General features: G+C 34.9%; 3 protein-coding genes and 3 long non-coding RNA genes across 6 annotated transcripts in view; 3 read left to right on the plus strand and 3 right to left on the minus strand.

Annotated features, from left to right (window-relative positions):
- Positions 1-7294, plus strand: LOC105687409 (kinase suppressor of Ras 2). Its single transcript, XM_012403057.3, has 16 exons — positions 1-357; positions 1265-1405; positions 1715-1862; positions 1945-2208; positions 2311-2464; positions 2556-2740; positions 2840-3103; positions 3608-3738; positions 4014-4137; positions 4226-4434; positions 4620-4796; positions 4876-5061; positions 5146-5279; positions 5362-5499; positions 5587-5716; positions 5788-7294. Exons 1-16 carry the CDS (start codon positions 205-207, stop codon positions 5938-5940), a joined length of 2691 nt encoding a protein of 896 aa, XP_012258480.1. The 5' UTR covers positions 1-204; the 3' UTR covers positions 5941-7294.
- LOC110117064 lies at positions 3551-8538 on the minus strand. The gene is made up of 4 exons (XR_007278678.1): positions 8397-8538; positions 7289-8203; positions 5580-5929; positions 3551-5480 (listed from the first exon to the last, which is right to left on the minus strand). It is a non-coding gene; the product is annotated as an uncharacterized LOC110117064 (long non-coding RNA).
- Positions 7761-9446, plus strand: LOC105687392 (UDP-xylose and UDP-N-acetylglucosamine transporter-like). The gene is made up of 5 exons (XM_012403024.3): positions 7761-7902; positions 7971-8187; positions 8308-8622; positions 8715-8866; positions 9013-9446. Exons 1-5 carry the CDS (start codon positions 7826-7828, stop codon positions 9257-9259), a joined length of 1008 nt encoding a protein of 335 aa, XP_012258447.2. The 5' UTR covers positions 7761-7825; the 3' UTR covers positions 9260-9446.
- LOC110117066 lies at positions 8972-12003 on the minus strand. Its single transcript, XR_007278679.1, has 4 exons — positions 10358-12003; positions 10176-10281; positions 9443-10017; positions 8972-9233 (listed from the first exon to the last, which is right to left on the minus strand). It is a non-coding gene; the product is annotated as an uncharacterized LOC110117066 (long non-coding RNA).
- On the plus strand, positions 10014-17556 carry LOC105687391 (abhydrolase domain-containing protein 2). The gene is made up of 7 exons (XM_012403021.3): positions 10014-10496; positions 12003-12175; positions 14193-14360; positions 14446-14632; positions 14715-14913; positions 14994-15144; positions 15232-17556. The coding sequence occupies exons 1-7, from the start codon at positions 10342-10344 to the stop codon at positions 15399-15401; spliced, it is 1203 nt and encodes a 400-aa protein (XP_012258444.2). The 5' UTR covers positions 10014-10341; the 3' UTR covers positions 15402-17556.
- LOC125501149 overlaps positions 14354-19212 on the minus strand; it is a 15607-nt gene continuing 10748 nt past the window's right edge. Inside the window, exons 2-3 of the long non-coding RNA XR_007278669.1 lie at positions 15222-15386; positions 14354-14540 (exon numbers count right to left, since the gene is read on the minus strand). This is a non-coding gene — a long non-coding RNA (uncharacterized LOC125501149). The remainder of the gene's footprint in view (positions 14541-15221; positions 15387-19212) is intronic.

The raw sequence follows: 19212 nt of genomic DNA on the forward strand, positions 1-19212 counted from the left end.
CCGGACGACAGACTTTGGGCATACTGACGTCACTGATAGGCCGCCAAGATGGCTTTCAATGTTGATAAGTGGTTTGGTTACTTACAAGAGCTGTGATATCGGATTGTGTCACGGTATCCCATCAAAGCATGTGACGATGTCAGCGGTGTAGTTTTCACGGTTTTTCTTTCTAACCGAGGCGTAAAAGCTGTCTTAATTCGAGCTATGGGGGACAGCGAAGAAGCCGAACAGGATATTCGGCGAGCCCTAGATGTCGATCAATCCATGATTGACATCTGGGCCGATCGGCTCGAAGGCCTCAGAACGCAGTGTTCTACAAGCGCTGAATTAACCCAACAAGAAATACGAACACTTGAGGTACGTCGATTGATCTCTGGAAAAATTTACCCTGCTCCAATGAAGGAGAAACATCATTCATCACTTCTACCAGAAATCATCACCTTTACCTCTCAACCAGCTTACAACTTTTCTTCTGTCATTTCTATATTATTCTCTCTTCTTTGACCGTTGATTAATTTCAATCCAATATCCTCATATTCATTCAAATATACCTACGTCAGTATTCTCAAGCTCGTCGATTAAATATCCAAATCACGTACCTCATTCGATAACCTTTAGGAATAGTTTAACATAAACCTCTTCTTTTCGTTGGTAATTATTAAAATAACCAACGTTTCATTTAGCAGGTAAAGATACCTGTGGATATCTAGTTTAATTTGAAGTTGAAAAGCTTATCCAGTTTCATTGTAAGTTGAAGAGATATGAGGTTTTCTGAAGTGATAGACTATGGCGTGAAAATTAGTTAAGTGCTATTTAATTTGTGTATGAAGATATTTTCTCAAAATTTAGTTTTGCCAGATTGTGCGTCTGTGTGTTTCATCAATGCTTATAGTATGACGATTTAATTTATTCGTTCTATCTCCAGAGTGAATGGTATTTGAAATCTATTATTAACTGACCAGATGGCTCGCACACTCATTAAGATATGCATTTATCGAGTAGCTAGCTCTGTAGTAATGGTATATTCTTCAACAGACTATTGTCAGAGATCCATCATTCTGGATATACTGAAACAACGAGCCAAAATTTGAGATCAGAGATTTTCTTGATCTAAAAAATTAATTTTATCTCAAAACATTAGTTTGAGAGGTATACTTTTTTCAGACATTTCCAAAAATTGGCTCACGTCGCAATATCTGATGTATGGCATCAACGTACGTTTCTGAATGATAACATCATTTGTTTTGTTTTTCTTTTGTAACAGGGTAAATTAATTAAATTATATTCCAAACAACTTGTGAGGAAAGCCAAGCTTGCGGTAGAGTCATTGCCTGTTGAAATGCGCCAATATCCATCCCTCCAACAATGGCTACGTGTAGTCGGACTGACGGAAGCATCAATTCAGGTATCAGTCCTTTAAAATACGAACATTTAAAGTTTTTAATCACCCCATTGAACGTTAATTCTTGATTCTCAAGCAATTGAGTTTTGAATAAAAATAAAATCTGTTATAAACTGACTCTCATTTTTCATGAAAAATTTTTCACAACTTTTATGCAAAGTTCATCATTGAATGTTAATTTTTCAACGTAACCCCTGACATTTTCAAGGAAATTTTCGCATTTCCAATGCTCAACTATGTGCAGATTATGTTGATGCATGTACAAAAGTCTCATCCACATGTGCAAAGAAATAACATTTCCTATAATTACAGATGGTTTGTTCAAAAGCAAGTTCTTTAGAAGCGTTGAAAGAAAAATCTGAACATGAATTGGGTAGTATGCTTGGAGAAAACAATGTACGACATGAAGAAGAACTTCGCAGGCTTTGCAGGGCATTACATAATCTTCATCGTTACATGGGTGAAATTTTTTGCAAAAATTTATAATTCATATTACCCCAGCGCAATGGGTGAATAGATGAATTCATCCTCAAATGTTACAGATGTTCTTTTACGAGGAGATATGGAGAGTAGTGAGATGGCCCTGTACTGGGATTCTTGGGACAGACATCACCTAAGAAGTGGACCTTCTCCTCGGCCTGCTCGCTCTCGTATTACTCGTTCGTCCGTACCTTCAGAAGACAGCATTCCTTATCATAATAACAATAATAATTTGAACAGCGATACATTGGGTCAAGCTTCATCTATTAGTTCTCTATCAACAACGACACCTCCGTCTACACCTCTTCTAAACAGACAAGGCCGAAGTAGGTTTCGGTTCATTGAATTTTCACTTTATGCCCATACATCTACTATTTTTCTCAAGCTGGTCGACGGCCAGCAAATTTGAATTTCTGCAATTTTCACAGATGTAAGGCTCCCAACTACGCCTCCGCCGTGCAAGAGACATCAAACTGGCCTACAGAGTACCGTGATCCAACCTGAAGTTTTTCCGTTAACTAAATCTAAATCTCATGAGTCGCAGCTGGCTAATAGACTTGAAAATGGGGAAACTGCGTCGAGGTTTCACTTATTTACTATCCTCTTCTATGATTATATCGTAGAAATAAACATTTCTCGTCACTTCTAATCTGACGTAATAATATTTCAACAGTGGTACAGATCCACCGGTCGGTAGCAGTACTACTAGAGGAAGGTTATCTACGGAGCCAGGCCCTTGTAGCAGCAGCGCGGATATAACTGGGGACATTTTTTTGGGAAATAGTAACACGGAGAGCCCTATAAATTCTCCACCTTATTCCGGCGCTAACAGTGATGATAACAGCTCCAAGGCCACAGGTAGGATAATACCGTAATTTGGTTTTGATAGAGCAGCTGTAGTTCCAAAGCTATCGATTGATGTTAACGCTTTCAATATTTTTGCTACTTTCTTGACAGTTACGAGTCTTCAGGTGCCAAAGTCTCCCCGAACTCTACCAGTGACACGTGGCATGGGGCACGTTATTGCTCACCGTTTTACAAAAACCTTTAAAATGATGACAACTTGTGATTATTGTGATAAACAAATGTTCATTGGCACGGGTCTTAAGTGCAAAGAATGCAAGTACAAGTGCCACAGAGATTGTGAGTCTAAAGTTCCGCCGTCTTGCGGTCTTCCTCAAAAACTTTTTGATGAATTCAAGAGAACATTACAGGCTGATGGTAAGTGGTTGTGTTCTTTCTCCAAATTTATTATACAAGAATAGGGGTTTTTTAGATTGCCACGGGTTTTATGGATTATTTTTTTTTATAATAGATTGAAAAGTTATTTGGGATATGGCGTTGGATCGTCGTCAATTTTTTGAACTCAACTATTGGTGTCTTCTTTGATATTTCATTAATAAAATTGGGTGTAAAATTTCTTCTTCTGTAGTCGTTGAACGTGTCAAGTATTTTACTTCTTTTAATTCAATACTTTTTTCTCTGTAACTCCTCAATTTGAACAAGCACGTAGCAGAATTAACTAAAAATTCTTCAACTCCCCATGGTCATTTAAATATTTATCCGTTATTTGAAAACGCTTCTGAATGCTTGACTTGAACGTAAAGAAAATAAAATGGAAGTAATAGAAATTTAGCTTAGGTAATATGAAAATAAAAATGCTAATAATGTAATTACAAGATACCGCATTTATTTAATCGCCATTAAAAAATAAAATATCTTCAGCTATGACGAATGTTTCTCCAATACTAACCAGGCCTGGGATAACATCTTCAAATCATCATAATGCAATTATATCCAGTTCTTTAAATCGGAAACGTACGCATCCTCATTCCTCAATGAATATACCCTTTCAGGTATGTAATTAGTTTCTCCATTGTTTTAATAACTATTGTTAATAAAGGTGCTAATGATATACAAGATTCTCGAATTATAGCGGGACTTTGGATCGCTAATATTTGAAAGAGATTCTTGTTTTCCCTTTTTTTTACTCATCGTCGAGAACAACGTAACGTAACACGCAGGTCCTTTTTCTACGCACTTCAGCCGTTTCCGATTCAACCCTGTCAAGCTATTTGAGGAAAAAATTCTATCACGTAATTTGTTTACTCAAATTTCATCATCTTTACAGGGCGCTGATTCTAGTTCAAATACTTCGAGTTGTAATAGCTCGACACCATCTAGTCCGGCATTACACCCCGTTAATGCTAGTCAAACTTCCCAAGCACCTGCTAAACAGCAGTTCAATTTTCCAGGTAGATTAATATTACCAGTTTTTTTGGCTAATATAAATGGAAACGCCTTTGCTTTACAATAATTTTTGTATAAATTTATCAATCGCAGATGTGATCCTTCCTGAAAAAGGCGTAACGCTGGAAACGCACAGGTTGGAAGGTACTAATGTTTCAAGTGACAGTGAGAGAACAGTTAGTGTTTCTGGATCAGGAAGCGTGAGCACTGACTCAGAGAGAACTCCGGTACGCGTTGATTCTCAAGATTCTCAAGTGTCTGACGGTGAGCCTGGTGATAGTCGTTGGCCGCGACAAAATAGCGTAAGTTTACAAACACCTCAAATAATTTGAAACAAATACAGCTGTGTTAACAGTGTTCTATTTCAATTCGATCGTAACCATTTTTCTTAATCCGGAATTAACCGAATACACCGACTCAAACTTGGAACAAATAAGAATTTTGGCTCTGTCGCTAAACTTTGTCAAATCGAATTATGTTATTCCAGCTCTCGATGAGAGAATGGGACATTCCATACGATGAACTCAAAATTGGAGAGCCTATCGGGACCGGGAGGTTTGGTACAGTTTATCGAGGAAACTGGCACGGAGACGTAGCAATTAAAGTTTTAAACATGGACTACTACCTGGACGATGACAAAACGCTGGAAGCGTTTAAACTAGAGGTTGGCTCATCTTCTTGTACTCTATTATCAGGGTGCCAATATTCTTTCATTTATAATCTTTTCCCCATTTTTTTCACAGGTAGCAACATTCCGAAAAACAAGACATGAAAATCTAGTTCTATTTATGGGTGCTTGTATGAAGCCTCCTCGTTTGGCAATAGTCACTAGTATGAGCAAAGGCATGACTCTTTACACTCACATCCATCTCCGTAAAGATAAATTTAACATGAATAAAACAACTATCATTGCCCAACAAATATCTCAGGTAATTTCGTCTTGCTTTTAAATTTGTTACCGTAATCGCGCTGTGGAAATCCGAATATCACCTTGAAACATATTCACGTTACAGGGAATGGGGTATCTTCATGCCCGTGGTATAGTGCACAAGGATCTGAAGAGCAAAAATATATTCCTAGAAAATGGAAAAGTCGTTATTACGGACTTTGGATTGTTTAGTGTAACAAAGTTGTGTTACGGCAATAGGTAAAGTGGAGAAGATCATTTTGTTTTTCTTCTTTTGGCCATAATAATTCAATGACTAAATCTGAATGTGAAATTATAACAGAAAAGGAAACGGTTTGAGCATACCACCAGGTTGGTTATGTTATTTGGCTCCTGAAGTTGTTCGACGACTCAGGCCTCAGCAAAACAGGGACCAAGAAGAGTTACCATTTTCATGCGCCTCTGACGTTTACGCATTTGGGTATGTTAAAAAAATTTTGAAATCATTCGGAAATTCGATATAGCTATTCTACAATGTGTGAACGATCGTTTCAAACTTACCACAAAGGACTGTCTGGTACGAGCTTCTCTGCGGAGAGTGGCCGTTCAAAGGACAACCTCCGGAGGCTATAATTTGGCAAGTCGGTAAAGGAATGAAACAAGCCTTAGCCAATCTTCAAGCATCCCGCGACGTCAAGGTACGACCATTTCGTAGTCAAACGCGATATGATCCGAACTACATTTGTCTTACTGTTTTTTTTTTTTTCAGGACATTCTGATACTTTGTTGGTCATATAATTCAGAGAAACGACCAGAGTTTGCTAAATTATTAACTACGCTTGAAAAACTACCGCGTAAAAGATTGGCTCGAAGTCCTTCGCATCCAATTCACTTATCTCGATCAGCAGAATCTGTATTTTAAAGAAAAAAACAAAACAGACAATTTAAGATTTAATTATTATTTGCACGAAACTACGTTCACCGTGTATATAAATCTCTTCACAATCTAATTGCTCGAATAATCATACTTTATTTTTTTTCTGTTTCATTTGTCTATTTTTTTTTTATTTTTCATTTACATTCATTGTAAAATAAGTGATGATAACTCGATGGATTACTCATTCCATATTTTTAATATCCCGTAATAACCCCGTTATTGGTGTGAAACAGAAAAAAAAATCATTCATTAATTATGCAAATGGCGTAATTTGTTGATCTTGAAATCAGGCTCTTTGCACACCTCGTTGGATAATTGTAAAAAGTACGTAAACTGGCTGAGATCTTCATTATTTAATATGCAATAAAAAAAATTAAATCCACGTGGAAAACAGAAACGCAATATTTAAATGGTGCATTAACCAGAGTATAAATAAAATCATTAACCCAACCAAAATCAGGATATAAATGAATATTCATTGCTACTGTCAAAAATTGTTAAATTATACAAATATGAATGTCGCGTAAATAATTATCAAGTATGGCTTGTAGTCCGAAGACAAAAAAATTGATTCGACGAATGGGACTATAGAGTGATAGAGTGAATAAATTCAAAATGAAAAAAAAAGAAAATGAAAACGAAAAAAATCAGTAATATTAATAATAATATACATATGTGTAACTTCATTGCACAGGCTGTAAGTCACTTTGTAAAAGTAAGTCGATTCTGTGGATATTGAAGTGTGTGATGTGTATGTAACAGTACATAGGTATTTATTTTTTTAAGCGTGAACGATTATCGATTATTATCGTTTGAATGATGATTGATGGATCTTTGTGAAAAAAAAACCATTGAAAAAGAATAATTTTTCATACCCAAAATACAACGGTCATTCGTCATATTATCTTCTGAAAATGTTCTATGGCCTGACACTCTAATTATCGTTAATGATTTTTATCTATTGTTTATCATCACTCGAACTTGTTCATTATTGTTTCTCTTTGATTGCCTCTTTTTCCATTCTTATTTATTTAGTACTTGATTATTTATTTTTATATTCTATATGCACAGGGCATAGTATGTTTTTAGCACAGTAAGAATCTGGAGCCTTTTGTTTTAAAATAACTTAATGATCAACAGTGCGCTAAACTCAAGAGTCACCTTCCGATGTATGTCGCTCTTCAATTCGGTAATTCAGTATTTAAAATTTATCCAAAAAAGAAAGAGGAAAAAAATGCCAATCGATAAAAATATATAGAACTTACATCTGAAAAGCCAAACTCTGTAAAATAATAATTAAGAGACATAAAATAAAATGAAATGATAAACATACCAAAAACGTGATGTTATGTATTTATTTTTTTTTTTTAAATAAATAACGCGCCCGTTGATTTTTACAAAAAAATTATAAAATTAAATGAAATGCAAAACCTGTTTTGTAACTTCAGTGAAATCAATGATTCGACTGATCAATCTTGTACTCGATTATTGTAATCAATAAGATTATGTATGCCAATGTATACATTATGTATAATCAACAACTTATTATCTTGAGAATTGACAAAAAAAAACATCTGAAGAGAAGTGATTAGAAGTATAATAGCATGACAATTCGTAAGTGTAAAATTCATAACTGGTGCTAGTATTCGACCCAAACTAGCAACCATAAAATAATTAAGTGTTTTATCATCAAGATAAGAATTAAGATTCTTAGTTAATTGGTGTGATTCGAATGTCTGGGGACCTATTTCCTGCATCTTTAGAACTTAAGTGCCTAAGACAAGCTCCGGAGATGATGGTAACTATTAGTTGATTAGTGACTTTACAACCTGCTAGAAGGTGAAATTGTTTAATTCTTATTTCGGCAAGAATGAAAGAGATTATTACAATTTCTCTAGTAATTTTAGGGTGCTGCGTTAACGTAATTTTTTTGGAACTTCTGATTCAGTATGTAAAAAATATTTTCTCATAGTTTTTCACCGAGTGTATAATTAATTTGGAACAACATGTTTCAGAGAGGACCCTGGAAGCGGTAATCTTATCACTTTCTCCCAGTTCTTTTTTATTGCTCTCAAAGGATTCATATTTACCTCAAAATGTGGCACGGTAAAACCAACTATAGGACTCAAGAAGTACATGACCTTGGTTGTTATGTTCTTCCTTGCCAGCGTCTGCAAAAATTATGCTTTAGACTTCAACGTACCCATGCCTTTGAATATAATATTCAGTGCTGTGAGTGAGAGCCCTTCTGTAATGAAATTTTTAAGGACTAATTGAGATATTTCAGCTTCCATTGACCATTTGCGTTAAAGTTTTGCCATTGATTGTGACAACTGATAATTTTTTTTCCAGGGTTCTCTGATAGCAAATATAATCATGGGGATGATAATACTGAAAAAGAAATATGTCTTCAGCAAATATATGTCCGTTTGTTTAATCACCTTTGGAATATTGATGTGCACCGTAGCAAGTGGAAAAGATGTAAAGTCGACTCGGGTCCTCCAAACCGATAGTTCTACAACCGAACCATGGAATGATTTTTACTGGTGGATTTTCGGCATTGCTTTGCTAACTGTTGCTCTATTTATATCTGCTAGGATGGGAATTTATCAAGAAGTATTGTATGCTCGTCATGGCAAACATGCCAAGGAAGCCTTATTTTACACGGTTTGTAAAACAGCTCATTAAGGGTAAAATTCATCTCGGTTTAAACAGTAGGATTTCATCGATAATCCACACCAAATCCGATCCTGTTTCAGCACTTGCTGCCGTTGCCTTTCTTTTCAACTCTAGCAACCAATATTCGGGACCATTTTCTGATAGCCATTTATTCAGATTCTTTATATCTACCTATTATTCGCACAAATGTGCCAAAGTCAATCGTTTACCTCGTTGGAAACGTAGTCACTCAGTATCCTTTTGCTTCGATTACATTCTGGAAAAAAGAGCGTTCCCGAGCGAGCGAATTCCAAAAATGAATGACAAAACTATGAATGAAGAGATACAGGTAAAGGTATTTGAATTTTTAAAAAGTTGTTCCTTAGCCATACATTTTAGGTACATTTGCATCAGTTCTGTTTACGTGCTTACGACGGAGTGTACGTCGCTGACTGTGACGCTGGTTGTGACGTTGAGAAAATTTGTGTCCTTATTATTTTCTGTCGTGTATTTTTCGAATCCATTCACCATTCACCATTGGATAGGAACGCTTCTTGTTCTTGTTGGGACGATAATTTTCACGGAAATGGTGCCCAAAATTAAAGAGCATCTGCGGACACCTTCAAAATTGAGAAAAATCAAATAATTTACAATGAAAATCTCAGTAACAGTAGAAAGGTAGTTTCATTATTTATCAAGTTGAAAAGGAATAAAAAAGTTATTCGTGATCAAAATTTGTTTCGCGATATTTTGATGTATTACATTCTTATGTATTTTGATGCCACAAAACCGTAGACTCTTCTTATAATAAAACGTCACAATTCCTTACCTTATCACGTGTCTATAATTTTTAATCTTCGTTGAGAAATGATCGTCAAATTATATTGGATTAGTTTGAATTTTTCCATGTGGCAAACACGGAGTGCAACAATTTTCATCTCCGGTACGTGTCGCCACCTTTGAGGGGATTGTTGAAAGAAAAACCGAAATGTTTGTTGAACAAAATAATAATGATAATAATAACAACACCAGCAGCGATGAGAATGATTCACTCTGCTCGTTGGCGGTGGTTTTCTTTAAAGAAAAGTGGAGAACCGTAGTGAGATTAATTATTTGTCGTTTGTCGAAGAGGTCAGAGATAAAGAAGGAAAAAATAGTCGCAAATTCAGTTCAGCTGTCTAGTAAAATCTGAATATTAACGGTTCTAAAGTTTGGGCTATTGGGTGTCAGTTTTATTCGCCGTATTATCGACATACCGTCCTGCACGCAGTTCTTGAATAAAATCTAAGTTTCGATTGATGCGCAGCTTTAACTCGTTTTTCTTATACCTTTTTTTTTTTTTCTTTTGTCAGTTTTCATTCAATCCAGAAGCCAGGTCGTACCTAAAGACCGAAAGTTGGCCACCTGAAAATCAAGAGAAACAAATAAAATAATAATCAATTTTATAAACGCTACCGCCCAACGCGCCCGTTTAACAATCGAGGATATATCACCACAAGAGGGTGTTTTTTTTAATTATTCAAATATTCGTTTATTGAATTAAAACAGAAGATTTTTTATACCAATTATCGTGGGGTTATTGAAATACTCTCAAATTCAACCGTGGGGCCATCAGCTGGGTCCATCCCACCGTTGATGAAATAATTTGGCGGTGTGGAATCAATTAACCTAAAAGAAGACAAACTTCTAGTGCTCGATAAAAATTGAAGAAGATAATAAAGTAACAAAATGTCAACTGCATTACTGGCCGTATTCGCGGTTATACTCTGCATTCTGTTCCGCATATTGAATGTCAATAGCGCGGCTCGAAAGCCGGTTATGGTTTGCCACGACGAGGCATTTTTAGCCACCATACTTAAAATTGCCCCAGTATTGAGAGACCCGTAAGTTTTACATTTTTTAACTAATTAGTGTCATCATCGTCCTTACTCATTACCTTTAGACGCTTGTCAAAAATAATAAAATCTTATGTAGAGAAAAAAACACTATCATTGATTTGACAGCTGATCGTTTTTTTCTATTGTGTTTTGTTATTTAAATGGACCAGTTTGAATAACTTTAAAAATGGTGTCTAGGACATTAAAAGCATACAATTTAAGATTTTATCAATATGATCGTATCGCGAACGGTATCGTTCCGAGAAATTTATGCATCATATGCGATTTGTATCGAATGACATCAATGGTTGAGGTAATTCATTAATTGGAGAGGTGCACTTTATTAAGCTACCGGTTGTAATCAAAAAGTAGAAAACGATAAAAATTATCTAGGTAATTGAATTGATTTCGTGATTACATCTTTTTTCATATCTGAAATGTCAAGTTATGCCTTGGTTATCACGATTCATGTGACGTTTGTTTCTACCTTTTGTTTGCAATCGATAAATTTATTCAAATAATAATTTTGACAGTTCAAAGTGTGCGTTCTGTAACTTCTATTGTGTCACATTATTTTTTTATTAATTTTTTTTTTTCATGATCTTGAAATAAAGAATAAAAATGAATAGAAATTGATTGAAAATTGGGTCGCTCTGCGTCTAACTTAATATTGGCTTTTAAATATTCAAATGATAATATTGACCTCTGCCATTATTGTTGTTATTATTAATATTTTTCTTGTCTAGCAGATTAATTTATGTTTTTTATTTTGATATTTGGGGTTATTATACAATACGCATATCGCGTGGATATGCTTAAAATGATAAGCAGGAATAATCTGGAGAATGATTTCAAAGTTTAAGACGATGTACAGAAATAAGTGTATATACACGTATTTGAATATAATATAATGTAAATTTGTGAAAGGAAAATGAAGCACAGTAATTTTCTCTGTAACTTTCGATTTCCTTTTATTCTGAGTCGTATTGGAGAAAATTGTAGACATACGATTTTCCATTATTCTCTTCTATTGAAGTATTTCGAAAATAGTTAACTAATATTCGCTGAAAATCTTCGGATTCAATGAATTATTCATTTAGAAAGTGTAACTCATAGTTTTAACAGATTCAGCTCCAAATATTCAGCCTTCCTATGATTGTAGATACGTTTTGAACTATTATGATAAGATGTGTACAAATTTCAACACCGAAAGAACTTTCTTGCTTCCTGTTGAATAATTTTTCATCGTTCAAATGCTTTAGAAATGATCCATTATAAACTTTGGAACGAAAAATATAATCAGTGATAACAAAATCGATGTACTGAGAACGATATACATACATATACACGTATGTATACCCAAAGCTCAAGGCTGTACTATCCTCTGGCTGCTTGAAATTTTTTCTGCCATTGGATTGTCGTTACACTTGAATGCCAAATTTCACTTCCTCATTTTGACTGAGCGATGGACTCGTATCTCATAATAATTCTATTTTTTTTTCAACAAAATAGGTACAAGCCGACCAGATTATGGGGATTCAGCGGACATGTTCAAACGATAGTGCACAGCATTATTGGAAGGGTTCGATGCCCATGGCCTATAGGAGAAAGAGTTTACATCACTTTATCAGACAACACGACGTTGACTTATGACCTGTATCAACCATTGACAACGGATCATCAAGGTACAAGGATTTAGTACAAATGAACAATTTAGCATTAAATTTTGCAACGGAAAAAGTTGAGTAAAAAAAAAGTGATCTGAAATAATTTATTGTTTTCCAAATGCTTTTGGATAATAATCTTGCGCAAAAAAAATAATTTGTAAATATGCTTTTGCAAAACTGATTTTATTGCTCTTTTTGTATTTCTCATATTTACATCTGCGCCTTTCAAGGAGAAACCCTTTCAACTTGAAACTGGAAAACTTGAAATTTGCACCAGCAAATTATCACCAGTTGGCTCTAACATAATTTTCTATATCTTTGTCGTTGGATGTTTTTAGTTCTGCTAGTAGTGAGTGGCCATTTGATTTGAGTGTTAATTGATATTTTGTTAGTTTTATAATGCTGTCAAGATTACAGTGGGCAGAACTATTTCCAATCAAAAGTTTTTGAGCGCTGTATGTTGACAGTTGGCACGCAAACTTCCCATACCCAACCCCCTCAATAAATACTTCCATCCCAAATTTTTATTACTTTACATCATGATCTTCTAAACATACAATGCTCCTATATACGAGAAAAAGAAGGCTACGCTAACAACAGATGAAAATCGTGGACTTAATAGGGTAGCTTCAAACTTTGCTGGAGCATGAAAGCATACAGAATGTATGGGTTGGGATGAATTACCTCGGGATCAGGCAGAGTCGTCGAACCGTATTACGTATATGGTGTTTGCTGCTCAATTATAACTTGTCGCTTATCACTTATTACATTGGAGAGTTGTCGATTTGAAACTATATTAAATATTTGAAAACTTGATGTGTCGTCAGAATTGATTCGAGAGGGATTAATTACTAAAACGTAACAAAGAATGTTGTTTCCAGCAGAATGGTACTCTTCTCCTCGTGTTTTGGGAAGTTCAGTGTGAATTATCATCATCCAATAAGTTGGCTGTACGGATATGATCGAGACCAAATCTCTAAGGATTCCTTTCTCTGGGGGTACGTCATTACGTTCAGGAATGCCTCAGACTCTGACGAATATTCTAGGTACTCAAAAAGGTTGCGTTCTCGCTTCTATGTCCCTCGCTCCTCTTTACCGGGGACAAACATACGCGGTGTCTGGTTTATGTCATTCGAAAACGCTTCGCTCGTTAATTTGTGTGAAAGAGTCGTACTACTTCTTCGAATACATTACAAACGTCTTCTCTGTTTCCACCTGAGTTTAGAAAGAGCCAGAGCCTTTTCTTCGAACCTTGATTCGCAGTCATAATTGAAATTTAAGAACAATTCTTTACAAGTTGCTGGAATTTCTGAAGTTAAATTCGCGTTATTGCTTCTGGGGTATTTGGAACTTCATAGAATTTACAATTAGACCAGAAGTACTGATGACATATTTTTCTTGCTCATTCGTTACGGATCGACAGTTTTTCATCGGAATTCTGAGATTTTATTAGTGCCTTATATCGTTGTTCGTCGTCGATTTTTGGGACTATTTGATGTGGTACAAGGTTTCCGCTTTATAATGGAATATGCAATCCGTCTTTACCAGTACATACGATCTCTGCCATCTTCCTCGCATGTTAAAAACCTGTCAAACAAACCCGTTTTTTCCATATTGTTCTGGTTGTTATTATTGGTTTAGTTCAGGTTGTCACATAACTTGCATGTTACCCCGTCAATTTCTATACTGACCGTGAGCAACTTATTCTATGCAGTGGCAATCCTTTTTTTTGCATGGGTCTCAATATCCTGATCCTCGTTGCTACGTGAAAATAATTTAGGCAGCTCCCTACCATTCTGGTCAATTTCAGCTTAGATTACTTGCTTTGACGCTGCAATTTAATCTTGATCCAACAAACCTGCTTGTAAAACCCCTTTAATTACGTACCTTTGTGTCTTTTTTATACAAGTAGGCTGGATTGCCGATCTTCTCATTGAGCTCCAAGTACTTTTACTTGAATTTATCAGGGATTGAATGTGTCATGAAATTCGCCAGCTCCATTTAATCACACTGTTTTTTTATTCCAATGATTCAGATGATATTACAATAGCTATCTGCCCTGGGATCGGTAACAGCTCCGAAAGTGTTTACATCAGAACTTTTGTACACTTCAGCCAATGTCACGGATATCGTTGCGCAGTTTTGAACCATGTTGGCGCTTTGTCCAGCGTGGCTGTCACTGCTCCAAGAATATTCACCTACGGTAAGTCGACCCATTGATCTAGTCATAAGTATTATCCTTGAAACGTTTACATTTGTTGGTACAATTCTGGTTTCAATTTCCACAGGGCACACGGAAGATTACCACATTATGCTGCAAAGTTTGATCGAGAAACATCCCAGTACCCAAATAGTTTGCGTAGGGTTCAGCCTCGGTGGTAATCTGGTAACAAAATACATGGGGGAACGAAGCAGCAATAAATTATCGAGTATTATTGGTGGAATATCGATTTGCCAGGGTTACAACGCTATCGAGTAAGAATGATTTGGAGAGTATCCGTAGTCTTGAAAAACTATATTTCTAATTAATACTAACTAGTACCTAACTATTTTTCAGGGGCACCAAGTTCCTGTTAAATTGGCAAAATTTTAGACGTTTCTATCTGTACGTAATGACCGAGTCGGTTAAAAATATTATTCTCCGACACAAACGAGTGTTACTTGCTGATAAAGTGAAACAGAGACATGGCCTAAATGAAAGAGACATAATTTCTGCCGCCACTCTGCCGGAACTTGACGAAGCCTACACACGGAAGGTACGACCAAATTCTAGTCGATTGAAAAACAGAACTCATCAAGAGTAAGGCTTTTAATCGTAAATTTATTCTTTTCATAGGTACACAACTTCAGATCAGTCAAGGAATTGTATAAATGGAGCAGCTCCTTGAATTATCTTACCAATATTTCCACACCAATGGTATTCATCAACGCCCTTGACGACCCTATCGTTCCAGAGCCGCTATTAAATCCTATCAAGGACTTTGCATGTATGTTTTAAAGAGTACATAAAATCAATTTTGGGGCTAAAAAATTCGTCATCAAATCAATAAATTGTGCAATCTACCTTATTACAGCTCAACATTCCAATATCTTGTACGTAGAAGTGGCACATGGTGGTCACCTTGGTTTCTACGAGGGAGGCTTGCTCTATCCAAATCCAATAACGTGGTTAGATCGTACGCTGGTTTCTCTGGTTGGTTCATTGGCATTGGCCCACGCAGATCGTGCACTGAAAATGTCTTAACCGCTTAGAAAGATACTTAACATCGTCGTCCAACTGACTCATTCGCAACACTTTGACTGTTATCATTGGACGTGCGACAGTTGGAAAGATCGTTTAGAATTTGAGTCGGAATAATGACAACAAAATATATATATATACATATTGGCGGTTATGTATCGATGTGGGTGTGTCTCAACGATTGTATTTATTGTTATTTATTTACCGTGCTATTTTATACATGTACTTGGGTACTTTTCAGAGTTTAAAGTGAATATAGGTGTTTAGAATCCAAGGTTTATACTGCACATGAACACAAAAATACACCGCTCTACGTTTAACGCAGTTGTAGCAGACAACGTCCATAACGTTCCTCGTGATCTTATTGTTAGTGCAAACTATTTGCAGTTAAACTTAATAATATTATTATTCAAAGCACACCATTTGAGAAAAAAAAAAAATTTTGAGAGATCGTATAATGACAATGTATTATTCTAGGCAATTTTTTGCTTCTCCACAAATTAATTAATATACAACTGCTACGTTGCTGTATGATCGCAGAAATAATTTGAACATATTTCATTTTTCAACTCGTCAAATGCAAAGCAAGGGATAAGACTATTATTTGTCGTTATGAATGATATAATCTTTGTGCAATACTGATTGAAAAAAAAAAGCCAAACAAATTACTAAACCACCTTTATTTTTATCGATGATGTGAAAAAGAGTTTTCTCAAAATTATATAAATTTTCAAATTTATCGTTGTCCACGTCACAAATTTACCTGTTTCTGAATTAAATGCGTAATTTAAAAAATGATGATATATGTTTTTTTCAATCATGGTATTTTATTTTTGAAAAAAAAAAAAAAATTTATGGTTTTTGATTATCATTTTTTCTTCACGTACCTGCTTAATCATTAGCGGATCTATTTTGTATTTTCGAAAATCGATAAATTTGTCACAATTACTACGTCAACGGGAACTGTTGCTCAATGAATTTGTTCGAACAAATAATGAAAAAAAATTAACAACAAAAACGAAAGTAATATATTTTGCTTCTTGTTTTTTGATAAATTGGATCTCTAAAAAATCGCTACCATAAAATTTATGCATACAAATACATTTGTGTGAATTATAATACATTACTATATCATTTTTATTGTTATTGTTGTCATCGTCGTGTCATTTTGTTATTGCATTCGTTCGATTCTCATGGCTTGACTATACATCGGCGTTAAAATAAATCAACGAGATTAACAACAAAGACAATTATTCGGGAGCAATTAACGAAGTTCCTTGATAAATTGTATTTTTTTTCCTTCTATTACGGAATATCGTTGATTCGCTCTAGATATGAACAAACTGAGGGATGAATTTTTTTTTATACACGATCGGCTGCTATTGTTATCACGGTACTACGGTACGGTTGTTGGTTCCTCGTCGCATATTATTGTATACATATAAATATATTTATTGAATAAAGCTTGGAGAAAAAGAAAAAAAAAAAAACAAAGGTTGCATACAGCTAATGAGAAATCTGTAATTATAACATACGTTATATACACATCATAATTTATGTATTATTATGTAATTTAAGTATTTACAAATTTTATTTCGAGGCTTATATGCGATATGAGATATATGTATCTACACAACTGCATATGGGGTGTCGCGTTTTAAGTGAAACGGGTGCAGAGATGGCGATAAAAAGCGAGAACAAAAATAAAAAAAAAATATTAAGAAAAATTTAAAAAAATGGATTCATGGATTACAAATTTTTTTTTCTTTTTCATTTGATCAAATGATGCCGCGGCGATTCGCTTGTGGATGAATCCTTTTGCGGTACAAAAAAAAAGAATAATAATAATGAATAAAACTAAAAGAATAATTGAAAATTTGAATGATATTGTATTTTTTCTAGTTGCGGAGGTATTGGTCATGGATAAAAATTAATTTGAAATGTAACACCGTGTGTAATATATAAATATAGGTATGTACTGAATAGTGTTATATTGCAACATGCATATGTAGGTATATAATTTAGGAGTCGTAGTGATCGAAAAAAAAAGACAAGAAAGGAAATCGGTACCGCGTGTGTATATAATAATATTTGAATAAATTATTAATAAATTTGGCATTATCAAATTAAACTTGGAAGAATGATCCTTATCGTAATCATTATCTCGATCAATGAATTATCCTTTACCCCAGAAAAATGCGACGAAAAAAGAAAAAACCGAAAGGAAACTAATAAAATAAAATAAATCGGTCGGTGATTTTTTTTTATGCACGTATTATTACGTATTTCGAAATGATACATATGTCGCGGGATTACATGTACTATACAGTAGTATGTACATCATAAACGCCACGTATTATTACAAACGCATTCGTTCCACGAGCGAATCATATTTAATTTTTTAATTGCACGGAAATTATTGAATATAATACACATGTCATACATTTACGTATACTATACATATACACCTATGTATACAGACGCTGCGTTAGCGGAAATCAAGTGCCAAAGCTCAACATTAAAACTTATACATATACTATACATCTATGCGTATACGTAAGAGCTTTCGTCACCATCGCGAATCGACATTCGATGAATTCTCGTCGTCTCGCCTATTTTTTCATTTTTATTTTGACTTCCGACACTTTTCTTCCATTTCCTCCGACCTTTTATTCGAAATTCGACCGTCTCCTTTGCAACCTTTTTTCACCGAGAGGTGATAGATTTATTTATAACAGAAGGGGGAGGGGGACGAAAAGAAATAAGAAAAAATCGCACACGGTTCGCGTGCACTTTTTAATTTGTGGAGAAAAAAGGAAGAGAAAAAATGAAATTACGTTTACGGAGGATACGTGCACTTTTATAGAAAGTTTTATTCAATTTCAATATGCACTCTCTACGTTTCCCATATCTATATATCAAACCATATACAAATCTCCGTATTAATTTTAATGACCAGTTAAAAAAGATTTAAAACTATAGAATTTTATTACTCTTTTGCGAATCCGAGAGATTTTCTCGCACGGGCGGTGCAGCGGCAACGTTATAATTTTTTCGTCAATATTCAAGAAAACCGCGGTCTGTAGTTGAGCGATAAGTTATAAAGATATTTCCCATCTATATCTATACCGCGTAAGTATACCTATATAAACACAGGTTGTAATTGCCTCAAAATATACCCTATATTATAAAATATGCAATTGCATACGCGGCCGGTTATTATTCTACCCTGGCGTGGCAAGTGGCGTTTATAACGATATTAATATAAAACTCATATTTTTATTGCAGATAAGAATTATCAATAAAAATAACAATAACAACAACAACGACAATAATCGATGGAATTATTATCGTCCAAAAAACAATGTAGATCGATGAGAAAAAAAAAAAAATCATACCAATAACGACGATATGGAAATAATAACGGAGACCCCGAACTCGTAAAGATGGCGGATATTTCTTTCTTTGGAAAATTCAAAAATCATATTTTTGATACATCGTCACATACATACACGAGTGACGTATACTTCGAAACGACGAGGCGTAAACAGTTGATATTGCGGTATACGCGTACAGATGATAAAACTGAAATTTTTTATTTTCAATTCATTCATTTATTGAATACAGATATTTTTCCGTACTTAATTGCGATTGGGACGTTGCAGCGCAGCGTACCTCATAAATTAAAATCTCAAAAAGACATCGGAGCACGTCCGCCATTTTGATATACTTCGACTATCAAAATTGGCAGAAAATCGGCGCTATTCTCGTCATTGGCCTTTATCCGATGCTGATACTTCATACAAAATAGTCA

This window comes from Athalia rosae, chromosome 5 (genome assembly GCF_917208135.1).
Source record: "Athalia rosae chromosome 5, iyAthRosa1.1, whole genome shotgun sequence".
NCBI classification, from domain to species: Eukaryota; Metazoa; Arthropoda; class Insecta; order Hymenoptera; family Athaliidae; genus Athalia; species Athalia rosae.

What these genes read in the sequence shown, in the direction of transcription:
- LOC105687409 (XM_012403057.3), top strand. Translation starts at nt 205, where the DNA reads ATGGGGGACAGCGAAGAAGCCGAACAGGATATTCGGCGAGCCCTAGAT. An exon ending in ACAGCAGTTCAATTTTCCAG is followed by an intron (nt 4,138 to 4,225) that starts GTAGATTAATAT and finishes TATCAATCGCAG; the next exon opens with ATGTGATCCTTCCTGAAAAA. An exon ending in TCTGACGTTTACGCATTTGG is followed by an intron (nt 5,500 to 5,586) that starts GTATGTTAAAAA and finishes CTTACCACAAAG; the next exon opens with GACTGTCTGGTACGAGCTTC.
- LOC105687392 (XM_012403024.3), top strand. Translation starts at nt 7,826, where the DNA reads ATGAAAGAGATTATTACAATTTCTCTAGTAATTTTAGGGTGCTGCGTT. An exon ending in TTTTTGGAACTTCTGATTCA is followed by an intron (nt 7,903 to 7,970) that starts GTATGTAAAAAA and finishes AACATGTTTCAG; the next exon opens with AGAGGACCCTGGAAGCGGTA. An exon ending in AGGAAGCCTTATTTTACACG is followed by an intron (nt 8,623 to 8,714) that starts GTTTGTAAAACA and finishes ATCCTGTTTCAG; the next exon opens with CACTTGCTGCCGTTGCCTTT.
- LOC105687391 (XM_012403021.3), top strand. Translation starts at nt 10,342, where the DNA reads ATGTCAACTGCATTACTGGCCGTATTCGCGGTTATACTCTGCATTCTG. An exon ending in GCCCCAGTATTGAGAGACCC is followed by an intron (nt 10,497 to 12,002) that starts GTAAGTTTTACA and finishes TCAACAAAATAG; the next exon opens with GTACAAGCCGACCAGATTAT. An exon ending in TCCAAGAATATTCACCTACG is followed by an intron (nt 14,361 to 14,445) that starts GTAAGTCGACCC and finishes CAATTTCCACAG; the next exon opens with GGCACACGGAAGATTACCAC.